The sequence below is a fragment of the Pezoporus flaviventris genome, unplaced genomic scaffold, assembly GCF_033815535.1.
Source record: "Pezoporus flaviventris isolate CSIRO_AGI_PZ_B2104156 unplaced genomic scaffold, CSIRO_AGI_Pfla_v1 ptg000213l, whole genome shotgun sequence".
In the NCBI taxonomy this organism is placed as follows: domain Eukaryota; kingdom Metazoa; phylum Chordata; class Aves; order Psittaciformes; family Psittacidae; genus Pezoporus; species Pezoporus flaviventris.
Genome location: NW_026892761.1, coordinates 6,213,043 through 6,239,436, shown reverse-complemented (window position 1 = coordinate 6,239,436; position 26,394 = coordinate 6,213,043). Strand labels below are relative to the sequence as shown.

At 40.2% G+C, this 26,394-nt stretch overlaps 1 protein-coding gene across 3 annotated transcripts in view; it reads left to right on the top strand.

The window, feature by feature from the left end:
- PREX1 (phosphatidylinositol-3,4,5-trisphosphate dependent Rac exchange factor 1) overlaps positions 1–26,394 on the top strand; it is a 150,713-nt gene that overhangs the window by 98,207 nt on the left and 26,112 nt on the right. For all 3 annotated transcript variants that reach the window (XM_061441548.1, XM_061441547.1, XM_061441546.1), the window contains exons 11-19: positions 3,893–3,993; positions 5,798–5,901; positions 6,603–6,652; positions 10,936–11,011; positions 15,680–15,752; positions 16,782–16,924; positions 22,894–22,986; positions 24,249–24,397; positions 25,281–25,366. In XM_061441548.1, the coding sequence (XP_061297532.1) occupies positions 3,893–3,993; positions 5,798–5,901; positions 6,603–6,652; positions 10,936–11,011; positions 15,680–15,752; positions 16,782–16,924; positions 22,894–22,986; positions 24,249–24,397; positions 25,281–25,366 (875 nt within the window). The remainder of the gene's footprint in view (positions 1–3,892; positions 3,994–5,797; positions 5,902–6,602; positions 6,653–10,935; positions 11,012–15,679; positions 15,753–16,781; positions 16,925–22,893; positions 22,987–24,248; positions 24,398–25,280; positions 25,367–26,394) is intronic.

Genomic DNA, 26,394 nt, shown 5'->3' with positions numbered 1-26,394 from the left:
ACCAAAAGGAATAAGAAAAAATACCTTAACTCCCACGAGCTCAGGCCTGTTGGTGGCCGAACCTATATCCTCATTTGTGCACAAGCAAATGCTTACCAGGTGATGCTTAAACCCAGCAGAACTGTCCAAGTCTCAAGATTAAAGTTAGAAGTTTCCTGTTTGTCAGTGTAACATACACAAATGAAATTTTGTGCATCCTGAGGCATTTGTTAGAAGTACAGGGCTTTAGTGCCTGGAAAAGAACTTTCCCAGGATAGATATTACAAAATAATTCTGAAGTACGACACATATGGGGCAGTAGACTCCATGGATGAATCAGACCTCTGATTAGATACAGTAGCGGTGGGGCTGTTGTAGGGAAATATCCTGCATGGCACAGAGGGAGACACATTAGTTGACCTGAGAAGACTTTTCTGCCTCAGCTGTTTATGATTGAAACGATCAGCTGTGGGAGAGGCAGATTATCCATTCATTTCCCTTCTCTCCCCCTCTCTCTGTAATGGCAGTTTGCAGGCAGCATTCCTTGTGTACAGGGTGTGGAAATGATGCATTGTCTTTCTGGCTGACAGAAGGCAGTCTGGTAGCACAGACTGGTCATATTTCAACTATTAAACCCCTGATTTTTTGAAATTTGGTTGTTTTTTTTCTTCACCCTCAGCCTCCCCTCCCCCAGCTGATTTTACTGGATCCATTTTGAAACCTTTAAGTTCTGAATTTGGAGGCATGATATAGCATTTCCTATTTCCTACACAAGAAGTACAAGATCAGAAACTTACATTCTTCCAGTGCTTATATATATGAGTCTGTATATATATATGGAATCCTGGATTTTTTGCTTGATCTCAAGTCTTACCTATGATTTCCTGCTGCTACTTTATCTTTTAAAATGTCTGTAGTCTTACATGCTCCACAGTCTGTCCGGCTCATTGCCCTCAGTTTGCTTGACAGCCACTTGACATTCCTGTAGTGAGGACTTGACCTAACTTTGCCAATGGGTAACTGAGCTCAAACTGGGATACCAACAGGTATCCTGATCTCTGACAAAAACATTATTTCTGCTAATGTTGCAGCCCTTCCCATAGAAAATAACTCTGCTGATATCTTTTCATCAGTCACTTGCTGGTACAATTCTGGGCAAGTCAGTTGAGTGCAACTCTATCAGGACAATCTAGTCGTGACTCGCAGACTTTCTGTATCATTACTGGGGCTTCTCCTGAACAGTGTGTATTGGCTGTGACCTGGTCATTTCTTCAGATATTCTGGGTAAGGCAGTCACTAATAACTGTGCTGAGATGTACTTAGTGGTTTTCTACTACATGCTGCTGAGAGTAACACTAGGGCTGCAGAAGACTAGTTTGTCTCTTGGACTTTGGATATCAGATAGCATCTAGTAATTCAAGAGAGAAAATGTGGTTGCAAAAGAAAAAGTAGGAACTAATCCTAACATCTTCATAAACATCACATGCATTTATTTATAAGGCTGTTTACTGAGCTTCAGCAAATGACTTGCTGAGTGCAAATCCATTTTCCTAACCACTCAGGTATCCTGGCATTTAGGCATGCAACTAGTTATGCATTGGGAAAGATGTGTGTTGGTGCCAATATCTGCAAATGGTATGCTTGCCATGCTTCTTGTCAGCACTGCCCTAAATTGATTACAAAATCTTGAAACTGTGTTGAGCCTGTAATAGAGAGGTTCTGTTAACCTCAGAAGATTCCAAACATATCTGATCAGATTGCACAAACCTGATGGGCTGGATTTTCGTGTGTATTTCTTGACCAGCTGTTCTAAGTCCCTTATTTTCAGAGCTATAGTTGGGAGATGGTGTCCCGACTTGCATTCCAGGTGAGAACTGAACTTGGCAGCACTGAGCAATGAGGAGACCTCAATTATACTGGAGAACTGCTTAGAACAAGATGAGGAAAAAGTCAAGCTTTGCCATCCACTTTTTGAGTTGATGGTTTTTTAGCAACACTTCAGCATATACCTAAAAACCCTCACAGAATATTTCTGGATCATGCACTCTTCAGTGCTTGTAAAGCCTTCAGAGTAAATGATTACTGATTTTGCATACAAATCAAATACCATAGAAGTCTTAAAGTAACTCTTAAGAAAACCATCCCATGGTTCTGATTTTCAGGGCTCTGAGAGTAGCTTTCAGTTATTTTCCTTTCTTAGGAAACTGAAAATTGCAAACTGTTTTTTCAGTTGCAAACTTTAAGAAAACTGCCTTACATTTACAATCCAAATAGGCTCCAGGGACACAGTTCTAGATAAAAGAAGCAAGAAAGCTCACAGGGTAGCATTGTTCTGCTGAAGTATGGTATGCTGTTTAAGTGCTGTAAACTGCGTAGACCCATGGCACTTGATGGAAAAATATGTAGCAACTGGGCACCTACCCTGGGTGTTTAACAGGATTACAGTCATAGGCCAGCATGTGCCTGATGGGGCACTCCAGAGAGGGTTTGTCTTTTATTCTGGGTAATGAGTGAAGGGGATTAGTCTTGCTTCTCCTCCTTCTGCAGTTGATACTCTGTTTCAGCTTTTAAATACTCTAGAAACAGTTCAGAATCACTGGGAAATTGAGAATGAGCTTTCCTTAGGAGATAGAAAGTCTAATTCACCACTCCAGTACTCCGGTTTTAGGAGTTTTACAAAACTCTGCTGGTTTCCATGGGATTCCCCTGGCATAGTTGAATAGATTCTGCTGCTTTTTCAGCACTATGACAGTTACAGAGTAGCCCCTCAGCAAACCAGAGTTTTCAGTACTGAAGTTGTTGTTGTTCTAAAGGCAAAATGCAAATGCTACCTACAGCTTGGATGAGTCAGGTCTGATAAACGTGAAGATACTAAAAATACTTCATTTAGAGCCCAAAGGTGGAGGCATGGATACTGGTTTTTATAAGCAGAAACCCACTGCACATTGGCAAATAGACAGGTGTTTTATTGAACTTGGATTTCCCATATGTCACTCTACTTTCATATATCGCTTTTATTCTTCTCCATGAATTTAACACTTTTCTAGTATAATCACTAATTAACCTGGCAAACAGCTCAGCCCCTTAGGGCTTTGGCATTGCTGGATTCATCAGGCTTGCAATGTCTGTTTTTCTGTACTTACTGTTTCTAATTGAGTAACATCCTACATATCTATCCATTTTTGGCTTTTATTCTGCCCATATGTGCAGCTTTGCCCCTCTCCATAGAGAGGTTTTGTTCCGTGCTGCATGAGCAGACAGACTTAGCACTTTTTGTCCATAAATTAGAAGCATCGTGTATATATCTGCCAGGCACCAGCTCCAGTAAATGACCTTAAATTAACCTGTCAGTGGGACTTGTGCTCTCTCTTAGTGCTCTGTGCTTGAATTAAGTAGGTTGAATCTTCTGTCCTAAGTCCTACTGTGCTTCCATTAAAGCCAGTGCAATGCAGACCCAGTGAAGAACAGTGAGCATACATAAGACCACAAACACTGCTTGGAGGAATAGCTTGGGTAGAACTAGCTGTTTTCTCTACTTTTCAACTTGTTGTTTTTAAGGTCATCAGTTAATTTTGCCTTTTTTTTCCCCATGCATGTCTGGATTGCTCAATAGAATAAGGTTTTTTAGCATCTTGATAGATCCAAACAGGTCATTTTATCTTTTGTGTGCATGCTAATTATGGTGAACGAGGGGGGAAAATAGTGGGAAGAGTCATGGATAGGAGATCTAGATCTTGAGCAGAGCATTTCTTCCAGAAATGTATGAAATCAGTCCACCTACTAGAGATATCATGACTTAAAACAGTTTTCACACTTGTTTCAAGGAGAAAGTCTCCTGATGGCTTGCAGAGGCGTGTGTCTGCTTATATTCAGAGTGAAAAGCTAATTGTTTCTGTTCTGCCTCCTTTTGCAGTGAGTTTGTATCGTGGCTCACAGAGATTGGAGAGATAAGCAAACCAGAGGAAGGGGTCAACCTGGGACAGGCACTATTGGAAAATGGAATCATTCATCATGGTGAGTGCTCCATGCCATAAACAGATGTCAGATTTCGGTAATGCCCTGGAAATGAGGGTGGAAAACTGACTGCAGATGTTCCCATAATGTTCAAGTACTTTCCTGCACCATACTCATCAGATCCTCAAAATGTTTAGTGGCTTTTGCCATTCATGAGTGGGCAAATTTATGCCATTAAAACAGGACTTGCTGGGTATCATGAAAGTGTGTATGCCTGCAGTTTCTTGATTTCTCTGCAACATCTTTGTTGAGGACAGTATCAGGTGTGTATTTCTTTGTACTATATGTTTGAAAATCTGCAGTGATCCATAAATACAGCTTTCCATGTGAGATATCAGCAATACAGAAGATAGTTGAGCTGTGCTCTTTTAGAATGGGGCACAGGTACAAACAAAGGGAGGGGCTCCAGATGATGGGTCATTAGTCTAATGAGATTGCTTGTCATAAAGAAAAGAGATGGTGGAGGGTTTGTTGTGGGATTTGATCTTTCCAGTTGATTAGGCAATCAGCTAGCAAACACTGATGCACCATATTTTTTCATCACACCCAGCAGATGACCTCGAAGTATTGTGTTGAAGGGCATTTTAGAAGAGGAGTACAGCGCATATGGAAGCGCCGCATGACCAAAGTAGCATGAGATGCTTGTTCACAAACTTGAAAGAACCAGGATGCAGTTTGAGATTTAGTCTGCCCCTTGCAGAGTGGGTAGGATAATTGTTGAGAAGGCAGAGACCAGAAACTCTTAAGACTATCCCCTCATTAGATAGGATATCCTGGTCTTTAATGAAGATTTCTGCTTTTGGTGATACATTCACAGAATAAAATACAATTTGCAGGATCTGGTGTATATCGATTTGGGTACAGTGGAATCTCTAAGCTGCATAAGCTGTTGACTTCTTTGAGTGGTCTGCATGCTCTGGATTTTGTATTTCTAAATCCAATTGAGAATCGAGTCTGCAGAAAGTGTCTTTCGTGTCTGACACACAGCAGCTCAGGTTCTGATGGCTTCTGCTCTCTGACAGGTACCAGAACTTGGACATCAGCAGTTCTAGCTAAAAAGATAAAATAGCCAGAATTAAAGGAGATACTGAGGAAACTGAGTGATAAAACACATAGAGTTCAGCACTTAGCACAGTGCTCAGTGTTTAGCAATCTTCTATGGCCTGTTTCTCAGGCAGGCTGAAAGATCAGCAGTTTCCACCTGACAGTAATGTTATGCCAAGTGAAAACAAAAGATAAAAGATTGCTTAATGTAGAATAGGGGTAAGGACTTCAAGATGGTGCTTAAGTTTTAAGTTCTTTCTATACTGGAAGACACCTAATGGGATACTTTAATGTTTAATGATTTACCAAAATCTGAAGGGTTATTTCCTTAAGAAAATGCAGCACTGCAAATATCTTTCAATGTCTAGCAATAACTGTCACAGGAGACACTAACATCAGGAACTCTTAACTAAAGGTGACATTAAAAACAAACCTGATGCATCTTGCTCAGAGTATTGGAGCAAGAGTAGCCTAATTACATAGCTCCCCTATTTAAATTGGTTGCCAAGAGGTTGTACAGAAATGTAGACCACTGGTGACTTAAGACCTATATAACGTATTCAATCAGTGTGCATTTTGCAGCTAAATTCACCTGAATGTTGAAATTGAGGCATTTGCTGTTTAACTAGAAGAGGAGTGTGTTATGTCTTCAGAAAATTGTAGACACCAGCAAATCCTTGGGTGTAGATGTACCAACTGGCCTATGCAGAACATGGCAGGGGAGAAAAGACTAATTTTAATTATGATGCTGGTGTGTTAGTTTCAGATAAGCACCAGTTTAAGAATGAGCAGGTGATGTACAGATTTCGCTATGATGATGGAACATACAAGCCAAGGAGTGAATTGGAAGACATCATGTCCAAGGTTTGTATTATTATTCTTATTTGGAACCTTGTGATTTGTATCAGAAGAGTTTGCTCCACCTCTGAATGTCAATGTCCTGTTGTACAGGAGATCCCTAATGCTGTTAGTCTTTGTTGCATTAAGCTATCCATCCTAATGCCATAGGAGACATTCACTCTAGGGAGAGGAAGCAGAGCTTGGCAATAATACAGTCATGACTGCACACAAGACTGCTGATTACAATCCTAATATAGTAAGAAAAGGTCTAAAAAAGAAAGCAGTAGGCTATAATACAGCATGTCTGCTGAAAATCTGGGCATTATGGTTCAGGCAGATAGAAGAGATCAATATGTAACTGCTGTTCCTGATAATTGTATGTCAGATGTGTTCTGTTGATCCCATATCTATCCGCATACCTTTTAATAAATTGGATTTTTTCTTCTGGACATTAGTTCATGGGTTAATTGTGAGGAGGGATTAATGGAAAAATGTTGGAATGGAGGTGATTAGAGATAAAAACATTTTTTTTTTTTGGCTTCTGCAGGCAGGAAAGTAGAAAGAATGTTTGACAGAAGATAACGGAGCTGTTTTGAAAAACAGTTAATCAATAGATAATTCCAGCTGAGTAGAGACATCAGTGTCCAGGTTTTGCTAGCTTTAGCTAGTCAGTGTTTCTTTGAAAAGGAAAAAACTGATAATACCGTGCATCTTTCCTTCTTCAGGGTGTGAGGCTCTACTGCCGACTACACTGCCTATATACTCCAGTGGTAAAGTAAGTTCATCTTCATGATCCTTTTGTATATGTTACCAGGCTTTGCTAAAAGGACACCATGTTACTATTAAAATCTTTCTTCTGTCTTACTATAAACAGTAAGTTTCTGGATTTTCTTGGCTCTTTTACTACCCTTCTATTGACACAGTTTAGATCTGTAGTTGTACTTCTGCTAGAAAATGTTGGAACTGGGTTCTGGGAGAGTGAATGGCCGGTGTTAATAGTCTTCCTGACACTTGCTTCCTCTGTCAGTTCACCAGAGCTGTTAGCATGGCACTAGGTTATTTGTTTTCTCTGGTATTTTCTGTGAGTTGAAGTGGGTGAGATTAGTAAGTGACTACTGATTCAGGGCAGATTGTGTGGTGTGATTGTAGCTGCTGTATTGTTTGGGTTATAGAAAATGTAAACAGATGCTAAAGTGATGTAAACAGATTCCAGTGTGATTCAAGGCACCATAAACAAACAAAAACCATTCTCAAGTGAAATAAAACCTGAAGCTGTCATTTGGAAAAACCCTGAAAATTCTGGGTGGAATCTTCAGAATTTGGTTATAAAAATAAATGCTGAAGACTGATATAATCTGCAAGCACTAGTTAACTGTCCTCCCAGATCCCAGGAGGTGCTTTCAAATGTTGTTGCCTCATTGTGACATCAGATGAACTTTTCTGGCCTATAATGGAAACTACCCTAAACCATCTGTGTGTTCTGTTCAGCTGTTTATGACTGAAAATTAGGCGTTTTCACTTAAAATAACTTAATTTTTACTTACAAAAAAATGATGAGGAAAAAGAAAAACCCTCTTGTGGGCATGGCTGGAGTCCCAAATTCAACAAAACTGACCTCTTGTCCCTGATTTGTACAATTGTTTCACTGAGCATTGTCATGCTAAAAGGAGCTGCAAAGATAGTTACAGTTCATCAGTTATAAATTTGCCTAATTAGATCTCTTTTCTCCCCCAGAATAGCTGTCCTATAATAGTAGAGATTTCAGTTAGCCTGAAGAATATGGAGAGAGCAGGAAAGCCTGATGCAGCTTTGGTAGGCAAAATGGTTATGCATATGCATGAGTGTATTTGCACATACACATCTTGCCCCTTGAGATGGCAATTCACATGCAGAGTAGGAATAATGGTAAGTGAAGCTCAAAAACATTTTCCTGCCCTCAGGTTACCTACAAACTGAAAGGGTTGTAGTCTTATGTTTTAGGGCATCAGCAAGGACAAAGTAACTGCCATAGGCCTGTCCTGTGGTGTTTTATCAGTGTGCTATTTTTGTAATAGAATCCCAGCTGGAGAATCTTCTCATATCAGGATTAATCTTTGTTAGTGACAGCATGAATCTAAACTGTGTATGACCAGTGAAAAATAGCAGACTTTCAGAAGTTTGAGGATCCGTCTGGATAGACTTAACGTACTCGGTATGTTTAGGCTCTTCTTGCCACTGTTCTCTTTCCTACTCACTCTTCCTTTTATCTCCCTGTGAGAGAACCGAATCTCCTAGGCTGTCATCCTTTCATATCTTCCTGACATGTCTTTTTGCCTCTGACAAGCCTAATGTTAACCTGAAGAGCTAACTTTTAGCCAAGTTACTTGTGCCAAGCTTACACTTTCTGCTGTGCCTTTGGACCACTGCTTTATCTGTCATTTTTGGACTGCTGATCCCTGCAACCTTGCTAAGCAAGGTTGATGAGGCTGATTTTTCTGGTGCGACCATCCTTCTAGTAAATCAGCAGACCTACTTGGAGTAGCAGGTGCATGGGCCAAGAGGATCTGGAGGAATCATAAAGTTCAAAATTCAGTTATTTTATTGGCAACCTTGGGATGTACTTTTGCTTAGTTGTCTTCCCTGGAAACGTGAGAGTTTCTGCATAGCTTTTGTCTTTATAATTTTCTTTAGGTAAACTCTGACACTGATGTACTTTGAGGACAAGAGAACAGATCCCATAGGAAACAAAGCTACTTTGGGGATTGGTACAGAAAAAGTAAAACATTTTGAAAGATCTTAGATGCAAAGAAGGTTCTGAATGTCTCTGGTCTACTTCAGAGAAGTTGTGAGGATGGAAGAACTTCCTCCCACTTACACATGTGATGGACAATACTTCACAGCATAGATGGGCCAGACCCTGTGAAGAATATTATATTCCTCTAATTCCTGTGAGGCAGCAAGGTTCTGCCAAAGTTTTGGTGGTTCCCACATCTGTATTTGGCTGTTCACCTGTAGCTCGTGGTTCTGGATGATCTAGGATCCATGCTCTGCTCTTGCTCAGGCTAGATTGAAATGGGGGGGAAAGGTCAGTGAACTAATGTTGAAATATTTATCCTGCAAAGCATTTAACTAGAAGCAGCGAAAGACTGGGCCTTGGACCAAGATCCTGATGCCAGCTTATTCAGAACTTTAGCCCTATGTCAGCATCTCTGTGAAAATGTTGGGAGCTGCTTCTCACAATCTGGAACCCCCTTCTCATTAGTACTCAGTATTTTAATGCTTTTTCTTTATTGTTCTGCATTTCAAAGCACGTTTTCTCAAGATAAGAGTGTGAGAGGGAAAAATTGCGCAGAAAACTCCCACAGTGTTGTGCTGGGTTTAGCACATTACTGGAAGAGAAGTCAAAAAATGTGTGTAAGCACTGTGAGGAAAGCTTTTGTTCTGAGGACACAGATTTCTGGAAATGTTGTCGTGGGTTTTCTGTTTTGTTTTTTTCCAAGTTCTGAAACTCCTGCTTCCCTTTCTAATTTCTCACACCCTGCATTCTGCAAACACATAGGCATCTCTAGCGCTGGTATTCACAAAAGCCAGTCACAACATATTTGTATCTGTAGGTGATTGGTAAAGGACATGAGTAGGATGAATTTTAGATGGTGGTTTGATGTTAGAAATTTAGAAAAAAGGAAATATCAAGTCATGTGGTGCTAATGAAAGAGGCTGATTTGACAGAACTGAAGAATGAAGTCTTCCCTTGAGCTGCTGTATAGATACATCCGGCCTATAAAACAGTCACAGTGGCTGTGAAAGCTTCTTTCCGCAGCCATGCCAGTGGACTTCAAGCTTGAAATAGAAGGACCACCTCCAAGGGTGAGAGAGGAATTAATTCTTCATGGTGCATTCAGCATTTGGCCTCGCTACTGAGACTCTCAACAAGAGGGAACCAATTAATGCAAATTAATTGTGGTAATGGCTTTTGTGATATGCAACTAGGAACTGGATCAAGACCACTAAACTTGTTTCACACGAGCCAATAAACAGCCTTAAAGTGGAAAGAGCTTTTCATTCTCTTATGAGCCTGGATTAAATCCAGTGACCTGGAGGTGAAAGGTGCTAGAGCCCAATGTCCGGAGCCACACAGTCCTTATATTTGTATCAAAAAATTCTTTACAAGTATTTTATGAAAGGCTAAAACCATCAATTATCTCCATGGCTCTGAGAAGAGGAATGGAAGAAAACGGCAAACAGCAACAAGTCACAATAGGGTTTCTTTTCCTTATTTCAGGAACAGTGCTGCTCTCTACAAAGGCAATGTATGAGATGGTGCAAGTTGTGTTACAAGGCATGAATACAACACGTTTTATTTACAATGGCTGAAATTATGTAACGCCATAAACGCACACTGTGTATTCTGTGTCTGGCCTCTGATATTTTGCTAAAGGAAGTAAAACGTGAACAGGTGAGAATCAGTAGGCTGAAGGGTGCTCAATTCATTGAGCCCAACAAAAAGAGGACCAGAGACAATATATAGGGTCACCATCTATGAATATATTGATGAGTAAACACTAGAGAAGAATTTTTTAAGCTTACAGATGAGGCTGGCATTGAGCCAATAAGTGTAAGCAGGACACAAACAGATTTAGGGTAGAAACTAGAAGATGACTTTCAGGTAGAAGAACATGACTTTCAACAGAGCCAGTGGTGGCAATATTCTGACCTGAGTTAAAGCAGCAGTTCAGTACGTGTGTGAAAAGCATGTCCTGGCTGCCTCTGGCAGGAGTTATGAGCTCATTGAAGATGGCTTGAAACAACACCTAGAGAAATTTGAAATAACACTGCTCTGTATTGATCTGAAATACATTCCTCATTCAAGTTGTTAGAAAAGTTTAAAAGCTGGGCTTTTCTTCTAAAGGATATCTGTTTCTTATTCATTAATATGTGGCTGAGAGTCTCATTTTTTCCCCATCTACAGTTCTTCTTTCCTCAACTTAATGGTAGTAGGTTACAACAGAATGTGGAGGTTTAGAGTGTAAAAGAAATGTTTACCTTTTGTCCTGATTTTCCCTGAATTTTCTTTCTTAGAGACCGTGACTACCACCTAAAGACCTACAAATCAGTAATCCCTGCAAGTAAACTAGTGGATTGGCTTATTGCACAGGTAAGAATGTTAAGATTCTGCTGTCTTTGACAAGGAGCTTAATTCATCAGTTCCATTTAAAAGTAAATAAACCACATTTATCTAGAAAATATTACAACAAAAGTAAACATAATCTGATTCTTTGAACTTGCACTTTCTGTTATTGTTCATTTGGTGAAAACTTGGTGTTTGCCAGCATAAAAAGGAAGAAAGTTCTTTGTTAGCCTTAGGAGTGGTGAACTGGCTGTTCTTGGGGATCTTTCCTACTTCTTGTGATTTTTGGAAGACATTTAAAGCAATGTTGATCTCATTTAATGCAGTATAGGTGTGGTACGATTTTAATGGAAAATGAATCTAGAGTTTACACCAACAACTGCACCGTTGTCTTTAGATGTAGTTGCTCCACCTTTATCTTGTCATTACAGAGATGAGCCTCTAGCTTGGGCAATGAAAAATTCAGCTTTGATTGTCTAAGGCAGTCTGAAGGGAGAGCGTGCCGTGTTGATCACCGTCAGTCAGGGGCAGGTTCTGTCTTACACGTGGATGCTCTGATTCACAGTCACACTAAGTTCTGTACTGCCAAGATGACATAAAGGGAGAGTGGTTTGAATGATAATCAGGCCTCTCACAAGGGATGTTGTCCTTCAGAACTGTTTCCTGCAATTGCGTTTGACATCCCCCTACATTAAGAAGATTGATATGATTTAAGGTTGTTCTATGCCACATAACTGAATGAGAATGGCGTAGTCAATTGTTTTCCTGTTAAGAGCACAAAGGAGAGCAAAGATATTAGTATTAAGGTTGCCACATCAGTTACATGTAATTTAAATGGGTCTTCTTCATGGAAAGCTGAGGGGGAAGGGGGGAAGTTTGCTTTGGCCAAAGAAGAGAGATGTAATCAGGCCAATTTGGCCAATATAATACTTAATCGTAGAGCTGCAGGCTGTAGAGAGACTCGGATAGCAAAGTAAAACATCAGCTCTTGGTCAGGAAAAAAGGCAGCTCATTTCCCTCTCTGTTTTCCTTCCTCTTCATTTCTCTTTGCAATTTAAACTATAAATGTCACCGAGAGCCCTCCCTAATAAGAAAAACTTTTTTCATTTCCTTGAACCTTTATAAATACCCATAAACTGAACAGAGCAAAAGACTAAGAACCATTTTATAGTCAAAGAAATGATGTCAGTTGTATTTTGTACCTTGATCCTCCTACCTGGAAATTGTTGGTTATTGTACTTCTGACGAGATGAGTTGGGTCCTCAGCGAAGCTTACTCATGTGTATGTTTGAACAGCTGTATTCAAATGTGATATATGTTATTATCCCCTGTGTACTGTATGCACTCAAAGTTCAGGACTGGATAGGCATGAGGAGCTCTGTAATGAAACAGCAGTGCATTTGTGGCTCTTTGGATATCAGGGGTCTGCAGGAGCTGAGCATCTCTGACTGCTGGGTTTATTAGTAAGTACCCTGTGATATGCTAGCACAGATTATTCACTACAAGGGAGTCTTTGCATGTGAGAGAGGAAGGTCAAGTGATTTCCTAATGACTTTGAGATTTAATACCAAATTTGATTGATGTCTTTTTATTGCTTATAGCTCTTAACAATAGCTGAATCCTACTGTAGTTACCTCTGTAGTATGTGTTAGGCTGACTGTGCATGAGACACTAAAATAAGCATGAAATATGATGATAGAAGAAAGCACATATGAGCATAACTGCTGACTGGAGATGACACAAAGTCGAATCTTGGAAAACATTGCTAGAGTTCTTCACAGGCAATACTTTAGTGACCCTTTGAATGTAACAAGGATAAAAGGAGAAATATCTGATACATATATCCATGGATTTAGACTGAAAGTGTCTGTGAATTATATTATAGTCGCTACATGCATTTAGATGTAATCCTTAAGGGGAAGGGCTTCATTCTGTCATTGATTCTGGACCCTTTCAAACTCATTTTACAACCTGATCTTTCTTTCACTGCCAATAGGCTGAGAACAAAATGGAACAGAGATCTCACAAATGTCAGAGCTCTGGTACTTCACAGAATCTTAGGTGCTACTGAGAGTGCACTAAAAGACTGTACTGCCACAATTGCAACACTTTTATCATCTGGTTGAAGATTTATACCCAGACCTCCAGAAGTGAACTGTGGTAAAACATGACCAGTTGAATCCCCAGTCCTCACTCTAAGAAACTTAAAATGGCAATGTTATGAAAGGTAGAATGGAAGTAAAGGGACAAATGCACTGTAGAAACCTGCTGGTAATATTCTTTAGGACTTTTGCTCTAGTGGGTGTCTTACCTCTTTCTGTTGATCCATCCTTCCATCCACTTGTTTTTTTTCTATTGCAGTATATATGGCACCTCTGTGCATTGCATTACCTTAGGCTTCCTTCCAAGTGGGAAGGAGCACTTTATAATCTTGAAACTCCTTTTCCATGATGTCAACAAAATATTACAGTGTATTTTGGCTGCTGTTCTTATCTGTGTGCATCTGTTTTGTTTTCTCCTACATGTGGGTTGTAAACAATCTAGGTCAGAGATCATCTTAATTGCTGGGCTTATACATCTCAAAACAATCAACCATGGACCATGATTAGGGCTTTAGATATCTTATAATTACCAGAACTAGACAACAATAATAACAATAGTAATGGTTGCTGTAGTAATAGTAATAATAATAATGTGCTCTGGACTGTGGTACTGACTGTAAACTATGTACTTCTACTGACTCAAATTCAGGGATTGTATTTGAATAAACCCAAATTACCTTGTCAAAACAAGTATATATGGTTTCACATTCCATTTCTGTATGGAAAAGTTACAAGACACATTCTGTCAAGATTATTGATTGTAAGTGGTTCTTTTTTCTTAAGATTTTTTTACTGGTTTTATTGTATTTGGACAAATTGCCACATAACATACGGGTGAGCTGAAATGATCTACTTTAAGTTGTATTTTATAACTAGAGAATGTTGTTTTGCTAGGGGAACGTTTTAAGGCCAAGTTAACATCATCAGGAGCAGCCAAATAAAGTCTGGTTTAGAGCCTTCCTACACAAAGACTTCTTTGCCAATAAAAAAAGTAAATTCCTAAAACCTAAGAGAGTAACATTAGGAGGCATTTCTCTTCCAGTTTATTTAAGTTGAAAGAGTAAATGAGATTTTTAAATCCAAGCCTCTATAAAATAAACTACCCTTTTATCCCATAAAGTAACAGAAAGTGAGTGTTGAAAAGGAGGACTTACAAAGACTTGAAATTAGTTTATAGTAAAAGTTTAAACTTAAGGTTTATTAAAGCCCTTTCCTTGGCTGTCCTTGTGCAATCATCTAATCATGCACTTCCTCCAGAACTGCCTTGGTTTTTTGTCCTGCCAAGTCAACATTTAGTTCTTAATTTGTAATCATGCCTCTCAGAAACTCTCTTCAAGAAGAGCCAGTAGTGCTGCAGATTGGCAAGAGCCGACCCTATTTTATCCTGTATTTAAATAGTATCTTTACACCATAGCAATGTTCTTTGCCAGTATTTGCCTGTCAAACAGCTACTGATCTCCTTAGTAGGACCTAAGTGGGAGCGGCGTTCTACTGACAAGAACAGAGGGCTCTTGGTCTGCAAGATGGTTTGCGTAAAACAGTGTCAGTGCACTGCAATTCTGCTAGAGCTTCAGGTATCTAGTTCTTCAGGTGGAGGGGGAAAAGGAAGGTGACAGGGTGTGATACTTGTGTAGGATAGAGCTTCTGATTTAGTAGGACTGACAGTATTATGCTGAAATTGCTCCTCTGCCAAAGCAGCAGGTCCCCTGCCTGCTGGAATGAGCTGACCTACTGCTCTTAGTGAGATAGCAGATTCCAGGTTCTCCTGTGCCTGTCTGAGGACTGGGAAGCAGGTAAACCTGCATCAAATGACCAGTATTAAGAGTGTTTTTCATCTGGGTAACACCCATAGTACCTGCTGTTTTTTACCAGCACTATTTAGAATTTACATCTCTGCCTATAAAGTGCAACCAGCATGTTTGTAAAGTCATCACTGGTTGCAAATTGGCAGACACATAGATAAAACCAGGTGTTTCTTCTGTTTACCTGAGTTGTAGATGGAAACCTTCATGCTGCAATTTCAGGGAAATTTGTAAATTTGGAAGTCACCTTTGGTACCTGTTTTGCAATACTGCAGACAGGGCTGCAGATAGTGGGAAACTGAAGCCTTTGTTCTTAGGTCTGCTGTGTAAGAAAAGAATGCCATTGCAGCTTTAACCGGCCTGACCTTTGGAGTTCACATAGGCTGGGTTTACTCAGGTTTTTCTCCCTTTGGTTGAGTACAGATAAGATCTCTCAACTTCTCACTCTAAGAATGAGTTTTATTGTCTGTGGCAAATGGGTCCTAAAGTGCAACACTATGACTGCTAATAAAAAGTCTTTAAATTGAGATAACTTTATGTCCCACTGTGGGTTAAACAGCTACTTTCCAGAGTCCTGGTCTTTGTCCTCCTAGTTCCTGTAGGAGGCAAGAGATGCTATATATAGAAATGAATGAGATTTGGGCAACGGGGTAGCTCTTTCAATTTCTTGCTGTTGTTCCCTACAAGGAGCATCCTGCTAATTTCAGAGCCACAAGCTATGTGGTGGGGAAGGGGAATAATTTTGCTTAGGAAGTCATTCTGAGATGTAATATTTATCCTCTTGTTTCTAGGGAGACTGTCAGACTCGGGAGGAAGCTGTCGCACTGGGTGTTGGACTCTGCAATAATGGCTTCATGCATCATGGTAATGCATCAATATTACTTCCCACAGCCAATTAAAGGAGCTTTTACTTCAGTCAGATTAGCTGACTGTCTGAAAATCCCTTTCTATAGGCTGTGCCATACATGCTGATATGTACACAACTGCAGGCATCCCAGCAGGTCCTTCTAAAAAGCAGTGTTACAGCTTACGAAATGTCTAAACCTACCTTCCTGAGTGAATGCCTTTGCTAATCTTTATGATGAGCCTGAAGTGATTAGACAAGCTAGAAGAGGTATGCTTTTTCACTGCATCTATTTCAGAGCCATCAGAAAGCCAAGTATTGTCCTGAAATATCACCAAGAAACATCAGGTACAAAGTAAAATCACCTATTTCTTGCCACTTGGACCACAAGCACAATCCTCACTGCTGAATCTCTGAAGCTTCCAAATCTGAAGTGCCAAATTGCCACGGTAGACATCATACATCCTCAGTGATGTTGCTGCTAAACTGGGGAAGTAAACAGACCACATCTGTATCAGTATCAAATAACACATACAAAATCCTAATAGTAAAACGTAGTTTGTCCAATAAAGCATTCAGTGGTAAAGAACTTTGTCACACTTTCAGAATTTTATAGTTCTTATTTCCTTCTTGATTCCTTTTTAGGTTGAAAAACCTCAGTTTATTTAGCCATCTCACTTACCTTTAAACAGCCATTTTACCCTTCTTTGCTCCTTTTTTAGTTTTACCATATTCATTTTGACATGGAAAAGGAGCATAAGGTTTTAAGTAGCATCTTTCATCCAAGAGGATCTTTTGCATTTTATATGCATTCTATGTGCCATGGAGGTCAGACATTGTATCCTGAGCTACTATGTACTGTGAAGAAAAGTATACCCCTGAAGCACAGTAGTAACTAAGAAATACAGAGCTGGATAGATGGGTAGGGGTGCATCTGGTCTTTGTTCTGTAAAGACTGGGGAAATATTTATGACTTCCTTTAACTACTTTTCTGTTTCTCTCTTTCTCTGTGTAAATGCATGTATGTATTTCATATATATTGTTTCCAGTCCTGGAGAAAAGTGAATTTAAGGATGAATCCTTATATTTCCGCTTTTATGCTGATGAGGAGATGGAAGGCACCAGTTCCAAAAGCAAACAATTACGTAATGACTTCAAGCTTGTGGAAAACATCCTGGGAAAGAGTCTTCTGGTAAGAAATATGTTATGTAAACCTTGATGTTTCTGTGAAACTGGTGGTGTTTTATATTAGAGGAGAATGGGAAGGAAAATTATGATAGAATCAAATTAAAATGGGGAATTGCACCTGTGGGTAGATCTTTCTTCACTGCATGAATGGTAATTCTTGAGATACCTTACTGTAGAGCTCTGACTTCTGCAGCTTTGACTTTCTCTGCTGGGCAGACTACATAGTTTATTCTAGTAGCAAGGAAAATTTGTAGGTTGCAGGCTCTCTTCTGTAGCGTGTAACCATCCTACAGCACTGCCTGGGAGCTTTGGATTTATGGCTCACACACAAACATACAAATGCATGTAAGTTCCTGCCTATTTCTGCTAGGTCTCAAGAAAAGAGGAGACTCACAGATATGACTACTTCATCTAGCTCACAGCCCAACCCCTTTCTGTTATCATGAATCCCTTGAGAGAGCCTGGAAGTGAGCTGGAAGCTGGAGATGTTGTCCTAGCAGGCACCACAGTGTTGGGATGGTAGAGGAGAAAGAAATGGGCACTGCTGTCTTGGGAGAGGTCTGCCATCACATTTAAACACCATTACATGTGAAGTAGATTCAGATGCAAGTTAAAAGACTGGTAATCACACAGCTATTTCAGGGCATCATTGTCTCAGTGGTATGAATAATATAGATAGATACTTGGATCAGGTGTCAGCTTTACTTTGTTTATGGAAACCATTTTCCAACAATACTGTTCTTTATGTTCACACTTTTGCAACATTACTGTTATCTCCAGATTTCCACCTCACTGAATGTCATCAAATTCCTTACTGCACTGGGATTATTTTAACGCTAATTGGGTTTGGTAGTTGGATGGGTACAGACTCTGTTATGAGATCCCCGTTTACTGCCAGTGGCTCCAGGCCCACATTTTCCTCCCTTTGAACACTGGGAGAATTTAGGAGCAGGATAAAAACTGGGGTCAGAAACTAGAAAAGCAGAATTGTTGGAATAGATCCAGAGGTCCACTATATGGGCAAATTTTTCCTATGGTTCACACAGACTTCACTGCCTCATGTTGTCTTGTCTCCCAGGAGACCAATGGCCAGAAGTAGTATTTAACACACCATGGTCCCTCCAAATTATCCCTCTCTGCATCCAGTGCCAGAGACTGGAGTGTCAAGTTAATATGATTATCCAACAACTCTCCACAAGGATAAAGGGAAGCAGTTACAATTTGTGGGGCTTTTTAATTGTGATTTGCAAAGCACTCCAAAATCAGTTTCGTGTAAATTGGTGAAACTGCCATTTTTCAGGTATTTTCCACCTTATCGAGGCAAGAGCTTGAGGAAACAGATTGACTCGTCTGTGTTTTTTCTGTCAGTTGAAGGCACTCCTGTTGAAATGCCAAAACTCAGTGATGATATATTAGCTGTGAAATGAGGGATTGAAAGGTTCTTTATTCTTTTCTGTTAATGTAATAATCATTTATTACTATTCACTAAAGAGACAGAACAAACGAGCACATGGACTACTTACTAGTGATTAATTGTAATCGCTAATTTGTCCATCCATGCTTTGGTAACTGAAATATTTGCAACAGGAATAATTTTAGTATTACTGTTATTGTAGTTCTGGAGTGCATCAGTCACCCCCTGTCACAGTACAGTCCCATCTCGAAAAGTAAATGATCTGAAATCAACAGCACATGCTGAGAAAGGAATCTCCTCCTTAGAGGACACAGATTTTTGTCCAGTGAGCAGTAGTCACACTGAAGTTGAGTGCCCTCACGTTCACAAATAAATCAGCCATCCCCTGAATGTCTGTGAAGACCCTATGCAATCAGGTCATTACACTCACCCACAAAAGAAATGTGCCTGACTTCTGGTTTATTGTGTGTTTAGCAACTACAAGCAGCAGGAATCATGAGGCTTTGCAGTCTGTGGAACATCACTACTTGCCTCTTAATGCTCATTGGTCCTTCCCATCCCCTGGTCCCACCATAGGAAGTTTAATGGAATTTCTTCAGTACTGGCTTTTGAAACATGCTTTTCTACTGCCACAAAATCCTAACTGTTTAATGGATAGCTTCCCCCATCCCTTCATCCAAGTTTATTACAGGAGAGGTTGCTCTTGAAAACAGGAAAGAACAGAAACCTTGGCAAATATGGCAACAGAAATGCCAAGGGAAAAAATGCTTTCACTCTGAAAAAATGCACTTTAAACAAAATTTAGTAATTACTTATTTGTGCAATTGTTTCTCATTGAAGGAAATAAATCTTGACAAACTGAAAAAATATACAGCATTCTTTGCATAGCTTGAAGAGAATTTGGATTTTGGATTGCCTCCAAGCATTGGGACTTGGTTACTGCAGTGTTCTGTTAACTTGTGCTCAGCACCTCTCCTTGTCCGTCCAAGCCAACCACGGTGCGAAATAAAGCTGGTAGCTTGGAGCTCAGTGTCACACATGGAGACCTGCCCATGGAGATGGGCCTCTCTCGCACTTGCCCAAGAGGTTTAATGCCCACGCAATGCTAGAGTCCCCAGCAAACTCCAGTTTATCATTTATATTATCTCCAAGGAAAATTTCCAGCAATTTCTAGAGATTATGATTTTTAGATAGTAGGCAGCATTATCATTTAAATTCATGTCCTTTCCAGTTTAAACCAGCTAATTCAATAAACATGGCATTCACCTTAAAATTCTTATGAAAGTGTAGAATTAATTGCTCCTGATCATAAATATAGTAATTTGTATTACTCAAATAAAGCCATACTTAATAAAAATCTCTTCTGTTTTTAATAATTCTAGGACAATTGCTTTTGTATTGTGCCAATATGAAATTGCCCAACTCTGCAAAATCTCAGCAAAACTGAGCTTTCCCTTTGTTCTTCATTGTACTAGCATCCCACAGTCTGTTGCAGCTTGGGAATTCAAATCATTGATTTTTAAAACACCCCTGGGAAAAGAACCACTAATAAGAGCCCATCCTCTAGGGATTCCTGGTCTCCCAGGGAGACAGGCTGGCCAGGCAGTCATGAGAAGCATCCATCATCCAGGTGTATGTGGCCAGATAAGGGCTTTGAGTGGATTCAGACACTAAAAATTACAGTGAACTCTGAAGTGAAAAACATTCTTTAGGCTGTAACTCTTCCACTGTTCAGAATGAGTGGTTCAATTTCAGTGCCCAATTTCAAAGTTTACAAACCAGAAGAAACTGAGTCATTTTGTATATATTAAGCCTGTTTTGCAGATGTGCCAAGCATACGTTTAAAGCTAAGAGCAGTAGGAGTGGCTCTGGATTCTGCAGCTTCTCTCTGGGAAGGAATACTGTCTTTTCAGATTTTGTTTTAGTGCCCCAGAGCTGTGGAGCTTTTGGAAGACTGGGGAGACTGGGACAGCCTGGGCAGGAAAACAGCTCTCTTCAAATGAATGCTGTTGAGGGCCACAGAAACCTCATCAGTTTAGTGAAGCATCCAGACGTGATGTTATCTGTTACCTGAGAAGCCACTGCGCCTTAGGAAATTCTTAACCAGCTCAGACTCTTCAGGTGTGTCCAACAGAGAAGAGTTTATAATGGAGAGCTGTAGGGGAAGACTGTGAGAGGAGGATGTGTGTCCTGGACCCCAGTTTGGGAAATGGTGGTTGATCTGCCTGTGCTGCCTCTTGCTGCTGTCCCCAAGAGTGTAGGCTGAGGGTTCCTGCCTCTGTATGATACAGGTATAATAGACCATAGCTCTCTGCACAGCTTGTTGTCGTGTCCTTCTCACCCCCAGTTCTCTTTGAGTATGTCCTGACTACATGTGCCCTCTGGATTTGATTAACCATGCTTATTTTTCATATGGTCTCATTTTTTTAACATGGTTGTATTTCAAGATGAGACAGCTGCTGCCTTACATTGAAAAAACTGATTGGATTTCAGGGGCACAGAAATAATTCTTGTAGATGGCAAGTTAGTTAATTGCTTTAGATTCCTTAGGGATGAATGGAGTTCAGCTGTGGAATGGCAAGGTATGACTTCTTCATAATAAAGAATGAATCATAGCCTCCTCCAGGTATTGCATATTGAATATTATCCATAGTCTACCTTTACATAAGCGAGTGTCCCCAGCACACGAGTGCTGCTGGTATACAAAATATGAGATTTCTTTCTTTACTACATGGTGATAAAGTTCCTGATGTTGATGCATTTGGGGTTTCTTAAAAGTATTTTGGTTCTTTGCTTTCGAACAACACATTTTTGCAGTACTAATGAACAGAGAAAGGTAGGTTATTAAAAATGATATCATATTAAAGACCTTCATGCATAGCAGTGGTAGCTGTACCCAAGAGACTGCGTCACTTTGTGTAGCTGCTGGCTTCTGAAGTTTGGCAAATCAAAGCCTCTGATTTTTTCAGTATCTTTTCACATATGATTTCAAAATCCAGCAAGAGAAACCAAACAGTCCCTTCAAATGTAACATGAGAAATGGGGGGCAGAACTAGAAATTCCCTACGTAATCCCTAATGGGAAGTGATACAAGTACATTTGGGCTTGAAGCTCAATAATCTAGCCAGTGATAACCAGATTTTCTAAGCTGTCCTTTTATTAAACATGCATAAATAGCATTGTTTCTGAAAATATTTAGGTAGAGCTATCTAAGAATGGAAAACTTCTCTTTCAGTCTTTTTACTTTCCTGTCCATCACTTAATCTCAGCATCATCTGATGAGGATTTTTCCCTGCACATATCCTGTCATGCATTGTTTTAACACAGCTGTATGGCTCCTGCTGGAAAGGATGGCTCTAGTTCTCTTTTTTCCTAAGGCGAACTCCAGCAAAAGGACAAAGCTTATGAACTGCTGGCATTGACTTGCATAGAAAAGGGACAGTATTTTAAATTAGTGTAGGAATCATCAGAATCAAGGGAATAATTCGCAGTAATTTTTTCCCCAGTGGCATGTTAGATCATAGATAGCCTTATTTTGCCTTTTAACTCACTTCTAATTTATCAGATGGTTCTTAAATGGTTTCACTTGTCCATTTACCCAGGGCCAGGCTTGCTTTGCTTTGGTTTGATTTTTTGCAATGAGAAGTGAGTCATTCAGCTTTTTTTCCCTTGTTAACAAACCACGAAGAAAAGGACAAGGGAAACCTGCATTTGCCATGATTGATAGGGTTTTAAAAACTATTTATAAGGCAGGTCCGTGTGACCTCAGTGCACATAAGAGGAAGCAGATTCTCAGCAGCAAGAGCTACCAAGTCTCCTGTCAACCATAAAAGGTGCAAACTGAGCACAGGCCGTAAGTCTCGTTTTTCCCCTAACACAAATCTCCTGTGTCTGCTCTTCTGGGGAGGGACCTGCAGATGTCAGAAGTTGTTCTCTCACTGGTCACCCAGAATTTTAGCCTGACTACAATGATGTACATTTATGCAGTAGTTAGTATTATCTATAATAGGCCTGAGATCCCCAATTTCTCTGAAGCTGATAGCTGAGAAGGAATCACAGATCATTCCTTACTGGGTATGTGGGATGTATTTTAAAAAATAAATAAGTGATTACAGTCTGATCTGTAACTACATTCACCAATGGAAAATACTGAATATTGATGAGTTCTGTAATCTAAAAGTGAAAGATCTAATGACAAACGAAGGGCTAGAAGTTAAACCCAAATTCAGTTTCTAAGAGAAGAGTTAATTAACCATTGAAACAAACTCTCAAGGGCAGGAATAGATTCTTCACTTCTTAAAGGCTGCAGGTTGTAATTCGGTAACTCTGGAAATTCTGCTTTAGTACAGAAAGGGCTCAATGCAGAAATAACTCAATTAGATTTTATGGTTCATATTATGTAGGAGATAGACCAAAAGACCTAGTAGTCCCTTTTGGCCTTTAGATGTACAAGTCTGTGTCAATCATGGCTTGCAATGAAAAGTCCAATTTCTCATCTCCCTCCTTATCTGTTCAGCTAACTCAGTAGTTATGAAGCATTACCTTGTGCTTTTTTAAAGATTTTACCAGAAGAGGATGACTATGGGTTTGACATAGAAGAAAAGAACAAAGCAATTGTGGTGAAGTCAGTTCGCCGTGGGTCTTCTGCAGAGGTAAGACCTGACATTTATTAGTGTTTTGGGTTTGGTACCCAAGAATATTTCAATGCTTCAAAAAGGTACAAAACCATCCTGTGAAAGTCTGATTTGTTTTAATAATAGCTAATAGAAAATAGGGTGTCTTCTACAATTTCTGTGGTAATAAACTGTTTCTGTAAACTGCCAAGTGATTTGGTATATCAGGGTGACTTGCTGAGTGTTTTTCGTAAGTGACAGGATGACAGCAGTATGGGTGTGATGGTCACATACCTCAGGTTCATTAAGAACTTAAATTTGAGGAGAGAGACTAACAGTCTTTAATCTTAGGCACACACTGTCTAATCTTTCTTAGGCTGGTGAGTTACATCCCAGCAGAGCAGCAGATTTTTATTTGAAAGCTGCTAGTTTGTGGGGTTTAATATGGGACTTTGTACCTCATACACGCATGGATTTGCTATGATTGTGTCTGCAGATAGGTATCCTGTATGCACCAGCACTAAGTTACAAATATAAAGATGTCACCCCCAGGTAGAATGGTTGCAGGTATGCAAAGAGTTTAACTAATTACACATACGTTATAAGTGCAGGAGCTACGTTGGGAATATCAGACCTAGAACATAATGATTTCAGAAATGTATATAGTAATTATTACTTTATAATAAACTTATCCAAGTAAGTAAATGCAATTAGCAGGAATATTTCCATTGAATTATAAACCAAAGTTTTTCAAATTCTATCTTAACTTAAAATCTCTATTGCTAGAGTAAGCACTTAAAGCAGTTTTTTACCACTGCTTTAGAACAGGTTACATATGTGACTAGGTATAGATTGGGTCTGCATGGGTGAAAAAGATATCCTTGGCTCCCTGTACCTAAGCTGTAAGTTGTGGGAAGTCACACTTCCGTATCTCACAGGTCATCACAGCCAGTTATAGTCCTCTATTCTTTAGCCTGTCCATGCACCCACCCCCTTTTAATAGGCTCCTATTAAAAAAACTATAGCAAAGGAGTACAAAGATGCACCCATTGCAAAGTCAGATGTATCTGTGGAGTGACGTATTTATTCAGATGTTGGTGAAATCTCTTTGTTACCTGTAAATGCAGAAAACTTTAGGGTGACTGACAAAGGATTTAATGAACCAACGTTGTATGTACAGTATTCCATATGACAGTAATCCTAGAAACAGCCGTAAGTAGAGAACTGTTGAACCTTGGAGCTTGAATGTTCAGAGGTGCTGCCGGTGATCCCAGGTTTTCCGTGGTTTTGTTCCATTGCAGATGGCTGGCCTGCAGACAGGAAGAAAAATTTATTCCGTCAATGAGGACTTGATATTCCTACGCCCATTTTCAGAAGTGGAAACCATCCTGAACCAGTCCTTCAGCTCCCGAAGGCCGCTTAGGCTTCTGGTAGCCACCAAATCAAAAGAGTAAGTGCCAAGATGGGCAGAAAGAGAAGATGATCTAGAAACATCAGTTACAAAATAGCTCTTCTACAGCTGATAGTGAAAACTCTGTGAACGTTTTCCTGTGCAGAAGCTGCTCAAGAAGAAAACAGATGACATGAATGAAAGGTTGTTTTTAATGATGAGCTTTGTGCTTCTAGAAGAGGTTGGGATGTATTTTCTGTTGTATTTGCTGTTAACTTCTGGCTTCCTTGTGCTCAAACAGAACTGAAGCACAAGGATTATCATTATGTCTCAGGTGTGAAGCTTCTCAGACAAAAAGCAATTTCTACGCCATTAAAGCTTGGCTTATTTTTGGATGACTCTAATGATATCAACCCTTACAGTTTTTCAGTCCATTATCTTAAAATAAGGCTTTGACCTGTTAATCACTTGAGCATTATTAGATTCTATAATCCCAGAATTTGCCATAGAATTGAATGTCTCAATCAGCACTTGATGCTGAATTCTAGTCCAGAAGGTCTTGTCCAGTCTATTTTTATTTTTTAATGGAAGAGATGCTCAGCTGGTGTAAGTCAGCACAGCTGCCCTGAAATTTCTGTCTAGAAATGGAAGTGCATATAAATAGCACAGAAAGTCTCTGTCCTGTGTACTCACAGAATTAATACATTTGGAAGTGCCAAATTTTAATTAACAAAGAGATCTCCCATCTGCCTTGGGGAACAACGATGGAGCTGGATGATTTCTTCAGGTCTATTTATTTGTTACTTATTTGTAAACTATGTGGGTGCTTTATTTAACCACAGACACGGTTGTGAATGCTGGGAAAAGATGCTGTTAGAGCTGCCCAGAGCTCTGGCAGCCTAACTGAAAATGCTGCATTCTTTTCTCCTTTATTTACCTGTAGGATTATTAAAATCCCAGATTGTCCTGAAGCACTTTGCTTTCAGATACGGGGAGCAGCACCACCATATGTTCATGCAGTAGGAAGAGGTAAGTGGAAAGGCTGTCATACAGTTAAGCTTGGAGTACAGTTAAATCTATACAGATGTCTATATAGAATCATAGAATCATAGATTAGTTAGGGTTGGAAAGGACCTTAAGATCATCCAGTTCCAACCTCCCTGCTGTGGGCAGGGACACCTTACGCTAAATCATATTACCCAAGGCCTCGTCCAGCCTGGTCTTGAACACTGCCAGGGATGGAGCATTCACAACCTCCCTGGGCAACCCATTCCAGTGCCTCACCACCCTAACAGGAAAGAATTTCCTTCTTATATCCAGACTAAACTTGCCCTGTTTAAGTTTGAGCCCGTTACCCCTTGTCCTATCACTACAGTCCCTAATGAAGAGTCCCTCTCCAGCATCCCTATAGCCCCCCTTCAGATACTGGAAGGCTGCTATGAGGTCTCCACGCAGCCTTCTCTTCTCCAGGCTGAACAGCCCCAACTTCCTCAGCCTGTCTTCATACTGGAGGTGCTCCAGCCCCCTGATCATCCTTGTGGCCCTTCTCTGGACTGGTTCCAACAGTTCCATGTCCTTCTTATGTTGAGGACACCAGAACTGCACACAATGCTCCAGGTGAGGTCTCACAAGAGCAGAGTAGAGGGGCAGGATCACCTCCTTCCACCTGCTGGTCATGCTCCTTTTGATGCAGCCCAGGATACGGTTGCTTTCTGGGCTGCAAGCGCACACTGAAGCCAGATCATGTTCATTTTCTCATCAACCAACACCCCCAAGTCCTTCTCTGCAGGGCTGCTCTGAATCTCTTCTCTGCCCAACCTGTAGCTGTGCCTGGGATTGCTCCGACCCAGGTGTAGGACCTTGCACTTGGCATGGTTAAACCTCATGAGGTTGGCATCAGCCCGCCTCACAAGCGTGTCAGGGTCCCTCTGGATGGCATTCCTTCCCTCCAGGGTATCAACCGAACCACACAGCTTGGTGTCATTGGCAAACTTGCTGAGGGCGCACTCAATCCCACTGTCCATGTCAGTGACAAAGATGTTGAACAAGACAGGTCC